This window comes from Crocuta crocuta, unplaced genomic scaffold (assembly GCF_008692635.1).
Source record: "Crocuta crocuta isolate KB4526 unplaced genomic scaffold, BGI_CrCroc_1.0 scaffold160, whole genome shotgun sequence".
Lineage (NCBI taxonomy): Eukaryota > Metazoa > Chordata > Mammalia > Carnivora > Hyaenidae > Crocuta > Crocuta crocuta.
Window position 1 is genome coordinate 3,456,223 of NW_027527591.1, and position 7,889 is coordinate 3,464,111.

The window sequence follows — 7,889 nt, forward strand, 5'->3', positions numbered from 1 at the left end:
GCTGTCAGGAGAGAATTATATTTTAAAAATATCCTTGTGGCAACTTTGAAGGGCAGGCGATACAAAAAAACAAATTCCTATTTGAGTGTGTGTGCCTGTGTGTTTAACTCTCTAGGTGGCTTTGACCAGTTTAAAAAAAAAATGTTTATTTATTTATTTTTGAGAGAGATAGAGAGTGGGAGTTGGGGAGGAGTAGAGAAAAAGGGAGAGAGAGAATCCCAAGCAGGCTCCATGCTATCATCACAGAGCCTGATGCAGGGCTTGATCTCATGAACTGTGAGATCATGACCTGAGCCAAAATCAAGAGTCGAATGCTTAACTAACAGAGCCACCCAAGCACCCTGGCTTTCATCATTTTTAAAGCCCCTAACACATTTCCATACTCCTTACTAGAAGGTCATCTATGTAGTCATTGGCAAATATTCATGGCAATGTCCAAACGGGTAGGTGTTAATATATGAAGTGTGAAGACCTTTACTTGAGCCTCAAATTTTAATGAAACCTGTGAAAAGTTTATTTCATTTTGCCTCATGATTTCATGCCTTTTGTTTTCAATTTGTGAAGTGGGAAATTTTAGAGATAGGGGATTCCCTTAGAATCTCAGGACAAGTGCACTCTATAGGATATAAATTCTAAGAGCATTACTTTCATAATTATTTTACATCATCTATTTTCCAACTTGCACCAAACATTTAAGACATAAAGGTTCAGAACTGCATATTACCTTGAGTAGTTCATAGGTACTCATCTCATTAGCTTCCTCTAGAACAGTCTCTATTTTGTTTAAGGATTGGGCTTACTGTGCCTGCCCTGTAAGACCCTGGAATCTCACCACCCTTTCTTCTCCTCCTCTGCCCCTATCCACTCTGGGCTAAGGTCCTTTAGATGTGCTGTTCCCCTCTTTTCTTTCCTATTCCTCCCTCCCCTTTTCCCCACATCTTTGTCTACGAGTCACATTGGCAGGGAAACCTTACTATCCACTGCTCTAAACATGGAAGCCGCCCCCTCCTCCAGCTGCCAGTGCCTCCAGTCTGCTTTGTTACCTCATTTTTCTTCATAGTATCTATCACTATCTGGCTTATTATGTATGTCATTTATTTGTGAGTCGCTTGACTTCCTCCCACCAGAATGTAAACTCTATGTTTTGATTATTGCTCTATCCCATCATTTAGAACTATGCCTAGCACACAGTAGGTGCTCAATAATATTTACTGAGTGAATTAATCTATACAGTCAGTACAATTTAATGCCTTTCCTTGGTTAGAAATTGCCACACAAAATATGGAAATAATCATTAAATGGTGAATATCACATACCACACATGAGGCTTCATATTGTTTCCCCAGTTTAGGCCTCAAAAATGCACTGAAAAATTAATAGAGATATTTGTTATAAGTAAAAATTATTATAATCTTTATGACATTTTTTTCAACGAGTAAGACATGGTTCTATAAAACTCAAATCTCATGCCTCCCTATAGCCTGTTAATGAGCAGGTGTTGAACAGCTGACGACATTTGCTTTTAGATGTGTAATTACATATATGAAAGAGATGTGGCTCTCCACATTTTCTGTATCCACTCTTATTCTGCAGACTTTGACCTAACCAGATTCTAAATTGCCAATGGTCGGGAGTGGTATACGACCCGTGTATGTAATTATATTAAAAACTAAAAAGGAACACAGTTTGTGGGTTATGATTTCCAAAATCTAATTTGTTATCTGATACATTTCCAAAATAGTAATAATAATGATAATATTAATAATAATAACAATACTGGAAATCTTGTTTCCTGTTTATTGGAATAGGTTTCAGCTCTTTCCAGGAAAAAAAAAATCTTATAAAAAATCCTCCTCCTCAGGGTCTTGAACCAAGAAGACTACATTGGCTGAATCCGAGCAAAAATGGTTAACAAGTGGGCAGAGCAGATATTCGCCAAACAGGAGCTGGAAAAACAACAGGTCACCGGCCTGGAATTACAGCAGGAGATGGAGGGGAAATCGGACGCAAGAACACAACCAGTCATAATTACCCTCCCTAGTTCCCCGCCCCCTCTTCCTAAGCTTTCTGCCCTCCCACCCCCTAAATAATGTATATATTTATTCAACTGCCAATCTGCTTGTCGCCAAACTTCACGAAATATTTTTAAAATGCGTGTTTTTAAGCAGGTGCTGAGGGCTCGCTTTCCAGCCCCAGAGAGGGAGCTGCAGGCTGTGGCGCGGCCTCAGCAGCCGTGGCAGCAGTGGCGNGTTTGCCGCCACAGGAAGGTCTGGATGGGCAGGGGGATGCCGCGGCCGCTGTCCTGCTCCTGGCCCTCGGAGCTCTTCCTCTTCACCATGATGGTGGCTCCTGAGAGTCCTACTGCAGGACCCAGCGCTGGCTCCTGGCTAGCCGCCGCCGCCGCCTCCTCCTCCTCCCGCTGCTCTCCCCAACTCTCATCCCCTCCTTCCCCGAGGCAGAGCCGGCTCTCTCCGCCCTGATCCCCCGTCCCTCTCTCCTTCCCCCACCCCTCCCCGCGCGTGGAACATGGCTGCGGGAGGAGGGGAGGGCTGGAGGAGCCACGGAGCGGGGAGGGGGGCGCTCGGAGGAGCTGTCCGCCTCGCCGCCCCCGCGCCCGCTCCTTGCTTTCAGTACCTCCCACTGTGGACAGCGGCCCGCGCCGGACAGCCCGGCGGCAGAGCAGGGCAGGGGACAGGTTGAACCTTGAACCGCAGCGGGGTGGCCCGAAAGGTCCACGCTCCGCATTGCACGCTGATGCCCTCGGCCTCTTCAAGCCCCAGGATTCGGCTTCCTTCCTTCCGAGCTGCACCCCAGGAGTGTCACCTGTCCTGCTTCCCAACCTCAGCGTCCAAAGAATTGTCACGGCCTGGGGAGGAGGAGCTTTCAGAAACTGCAGAAGAGTCCCTAACCCTGGCATCATTCGCACCTCTAGCAAGGAGGTCAGGAATCCACCCTTGGGTTTTAGCAGAAGGAGCACATGAAAATTATTAGGAGTGTAAACAAGGAAGAGATCAAGCCTGGCAAGACAGAGAAAGCTTGAAAGTTTCCTAATGTGAGAAATTATTTTAAAATGGTAACCACAAGAAATTAACCTTGCTCATTTTGCTAAAGCAGGAATATCCTCAAACTAAGCAGTTGCGGGCATCAGTTAATTATAAATTGAGGAAGAACATTTGAATCATGCTATTAGGAAATGCTGTTTATTATAGTCCATTAATGTCCTTGGGTGACCCTGTTCATCCCAATGATATTTGCCATTTTCCTTCAGTTGTCATAGTCAAATGTCTATATAGTTAATAGATGGATTTCTGTTAGGTGTTTTATCTAGCAGCAAAACAAATGGGGGTGGGGTGAAATGAAGGCAGTTGGAGTAGAAAATCATTGCTGTGAACCCAACTACCTGCAAACAAATATAGTCACACACCTCTTTGAACAAAATATTGGTCTAAGAGTAGAGGCTTAGACCACAGAACCTGATCTCAACAGTTAGAAATATTTCCAGTGTAATTAACTACAAGTGCATCTACTCCATATAGAGAGAATTATATGCTATATATTAGTATTTTCAGTCACAAATTTAAATTATGCATTTAATACCTTGAAGTAATCTTTTAATAGGAATTTTGAAACAAGGAAAGATAGATTCAAAATACAGTTTTTTCAATGTATATTTACTGAATTTATTTTATATGCCAAGTATCATGCTATATAGATTCTTGCTCATAAAGCACTCACGGCAGTGAGAGGAATATAGACATGTAAAGAAAGGGGTACCCTGGGAGACATGACACAGATTCACTTATAAACAAAGGAACAAGGCAGAAAATATGAGCAGAAATTGAATGGAGAAAGATTTTCTATGGCAAGCTACAAAGTTTAGATAAGAAAGACTTTAAGTAGGGCAGTAAAAATGTTGCTTCTATTTAAATGTGACAGATATATGACTGAGATGTAGAGGTCATTTTAAATAAGCAAGAGTGGTAGATGGGAACCCCAGTCTGGAGATCAGAGAAATATTTCATGAGATGCTGAACTAAGGCTATGATAGCAGAGCTAGAAATAAGGAGGTAATTTTGAATGATATTGCAGAGGTATAATTAGTAAGATTCAATAACCAAGCAGGAATGGGGAGAGAAAAATAGATGGAACAGTGATTAAGAGCTTAGATCATGAGCCAGACAGTTTTGTCTCTAGCACTAGCTTGTCCTAGGTATAATACCCTGGTAAAAGTTCTTGGCCAAGGTCTCCAAATAATAGTACCTTTCCCATAGAGATGCTGTTAGGATTAAATGTTAATACTTGTAGAGAATTTAAGAGATTCTCTAATCTGTAGTAAGCCTTCAATAAATATCAAGCAAACCTAAGTTTTCTATTTTGTGCAACTGAGTAAATGACAATCTCATTCAAAGAAAAAGTTGACAGGGAGAATTACGTTCTTATTTTAGGTATAGTGTATAGAAGCATTAATGAGTTTTCCTTAAGTCTCTATTGGAAATTCCAATCGATACCATGAAGAGGCATCTAGAAATATGAGTATGGAGTTCAGAGGAGTTCACTAGGTAGGACAGATCAATTTTTTGTGGTTTACACTGTATAAAAAGTAGTTGAAACCATAGAAGTAATTAAAGTAATCCAGGCAAATATATGGAAAGAGAAAAAAGAGAGAGAGCCCAATTTATAAGTCTAGGGGACATGAACTTTAGTGCATTTTCACAAGTTGACAGCATGGGATAGATTAGTGGGATAGGTAGAGTTCTAAGAGGACCCCCAAGATTCCCACCATCTGGTATACATAAGTACCTTCTACCAGTTACTCAATCAAATACTAATTTAGGTGCTTCTGTGAAAGGATTTGTATAAAGCTTAAGGTTTTAAAAATTATTTAAAAACATTCTTAGAGCAGTTTTAAGTTTACAGAAAAATTAAACCAAAACTACAAATAGTTCTTTCTTCTAGTCCAGTTTCTTCTATTATTAACAACTTGCATTGGTGTGGTACATTTATTATTCCTGATGAACCAATACTGATATGTTATTATTAACTAAATCTATAAAATTCACTATATCTATTGTACAGTTCTACAGATTTTGCCAAATAATGTCCTGCATCCATCATTATGAATCATAAGAACAGTTTCATGTCCTAAAAATCCTCTGTATTTTACCCATTCTTCCCTCCCTAATCCCTGGCAACCACTAATGTTTTTATTGTCTCTATAGCTTTACCTTTTCCAGAATGTCACATGGTTGAAATCACATAGTACATAGCCTTTTTAGATTGGCTTGTTCACTTGGTAATATGCATTTAAGTTTCCTCTATATGTCTTTTTGTGACTTGTTAGTTCATTTCTTCTTATTGCTGATCAACATTTCATTGTATAGATGTACCATAGTTGGTTTATTCATTCGTCTACTGAAGGACATCTCAGTTGCTTTCAGTTTTTGGGCAATTATGAATAAAGATGCTACAAATATTTCATGTGCAGGTTTCAGTGTGGATGTAAGTTTTGAACTGGTTTGGTTAAATACTGAGGAGTACAGTTGCTGGATTGTATTTTAAGACTATGATTAGCGTTGTGAAAACTGCCAAACTAGGGGTGCCTGGGTGGCTCAGTCAGTTAAGCATCCAACTTTGGCTCAGGTCATGATCTCATGGTTCGTGGGTTCAAGCCCCACATCAGGCTTTGTGCTGACAGCTAGCTCAGAGCCTAGAGCCTGTTTCAAATTCTGTGTCTCCCTTTCTCTCTGACCCTCCCCTGCTCATGCTGTCTCTCTCTCTCTCTCTCTCTCTCAGAAATAAATAAAACATTTTTAAAACCCTACAAAATTATCTTCCAAAATGGCTATATGATAGAGGTTTTTCAAAAATTTTTAATGTTTATTTATTTTTGAGAGACAGAGAGAGAGAGAGACAGAGCATGAGAAGGGGAGGGGTAGGGAGAGAGGGGGACACAGAATCCAAAGCAGGTTCCAGGCTCCGAGCTGTCATCACAGAGCCCGAGGTAGGACTCAAACCCATGGACCACGAGATCACAACCTGAGCCAAAGTAGGACACTCAACCAACTGAGCCACCCAGCCATCCCTAGAGTTTTTAAAAAAAAATAGGAGACTTGAACATATTTATGGGCCAGAATTAAGAAGTCATGGAAGAAGAAACTACTGAGGCTATTTGAGAGAGGGTATAAAAGTTAACAAGGAGCTGGAGGATATTATATCTGACACACAGAAGGATTAACCATTCTTTGGTGGAGGAATAATTCCTAAGAGGGGAGATAAAAAGGAAGAATGGTAGAAAAAGAAGGATAAGCATGGGACATAATGTAGGCTTGATGGCCTATGTAAACTGTGAAGTAATCAATATGGTCACTTTTTAAGAGTGATATTTGATTTTGGAGGAATAATGACATTTATCAGAAAATATTAATAGCAGATAACATATATTGAATATTTGTTACATGTCAAGGTCTGTTTTAAATGTATCAATTGATCAAAAAAAAAAAACCCCACAAAACCCCAAAACTCTACTATAAACATTTTAATAAGAGAAACCTGAGACACAGGAAGGTTACATAACCTGCCTGAAGTTACACAGTAAGTAATGAAGGAAACAGTAAAGCCAGCTTTAAAAATTCTGCCCCAACTTTTTAGTATAATGCTAAGTGTTGTGTAGTTGTGAGAGTTTGGAAAAATTGCTATGAATCATGTAGGTGAGCACTGCTCAAGGACAGATGCAAGAATTACCCTGTTGGTGATACAAGATGAAGAAGAGCTAATAGTTCTAATCCCAAATGACCTTAAGGCACTGAGTCATTTAAGGATGGAAGAAATCTATAATAAGCACTTTCAAGATTAGTTTTCAGAATCACATTTTAGTGGAAAAATCAAGACTACCATGATGGTTTACATCTCCTATGCCTATTGAAAACCTCCAAGTAATTTTTGGCTTTTGGGAAAAAACCTGCCCTCCTTAAAATGCTTTTATCTACACTGCCTTCTGCCATGCATTTCTTTTTCAATTCAGATGAACACTGTTGGAGGGAAGCTAAGAACCGGGTTAATCCAGTCAATTACACCATCACAGTTAATAAACCAGCTCCATTGTAATCACTGCATGATATTATAATCTCACCGTGCAAGAATGAATTGGATGTGGAACTTTCCCAAAGATGGTGCCAGTGATAGAATGGCCTTGGGCAGAAGAGAGACAGGCTACTGGACTTACAAAGCACATGAAAGGAAATTGCAAAAGGATCCAGACAGATGTAGCTTTGAAGGTTCTCATCTTTTAAGTGGAAGAGTGAATTTTGATACTGGCCAGATTTTGAGTTGCCAGATGAATATATAAATAAACATTCTTGGCAGATAGGTTGAACAGAGGAGAACTCTGACTGGGTCTTGGAAAAGACTGCTTCAGTAAGCAGAATCTAGAATGCTGTGTAAGTACGTGAGAGCCAGTAATAATAAAAACACTCATAGTAATTAACGAAAATAGTTTTTTGACATGAGACCACCATTAATCTTGGCAACCCATTAGAATTTAAATGTGAACAATGATTGCTGTTATCTTATATTTGTCAGTGAGAAGCATATGACAAATACATTGATGCAGTAGATTTGGAGTTTTAGGAGAAAGGCCACACTTACCTTAAGGTCACTCCTATTATACAGGAATGGATATACTCAGTGTGTCTTGGGCATCCTTAGCCCAAATAGCTGACCTCTCTAAGGAGGGCAAGTCCCACTGGTCTCTGAGTGAGTAGAACAAAGTTCCAAATCTCACAGTCCATGCTCATTTAAGCTTGTTACTCAGGTTGCAAGGGTCTTCCTGATGTGACTGTATTTCAAAACTCTTCCTTCTCCACTTTGTTCTAGACAGACTGGCCTTTCAA

General features: G+C 40.0%; 1 protein-coding gene and 1 long non-coding RNA gene across 5 annotated transcripts in view; one reads left to right on the plus strand and one right to left on the minus strand.

Moving 5' to 3' along the window:
* LOC144237683 (uncharacterized) overlaps positions 1–2,099 on the plus strand; it is a 17,090-nt gene extending 14,991 nt beyond the window's left edge. For both annotated transcript variants that reach the window (XR_013336926.1, XR_013336924.1), the window contains one exon: positions 1,862–2,099. This is a non-coding gene — a long non-coding RNA (uncharacterized LOC144237683). The remainder of the gene's footprint in view (positions 1–1,861) is intronic.
* UNC80 (unc-80 subunit of NALCN channel complex) overlaps positions 1–2,338 on the minus strand; it is a 225,310-nt gene extending 222,972 nt beyond the window's left edge. For all 3 annotated transcript variants that reach the window (XM_077771360.1, XM_077771350.1, XM_077771356.1), the window contains exons 1-2: positions 2,250–2,338; positions 1,317–1,368 (exon numbers count right to left, since the gene is read on the minus strand). In XM_077771360.1, coding sequence (XP_077627486.1) covers positions 1,317–1,368; positions 2,250–2,338 — 141 coding nt within the window. The remainder of the gene's footprint in view (positions 1–1,316; positions 1,369–2,249) is intronic.
* Positions 2,339–7,889: the final 5,551 nt, after the last annotated feature.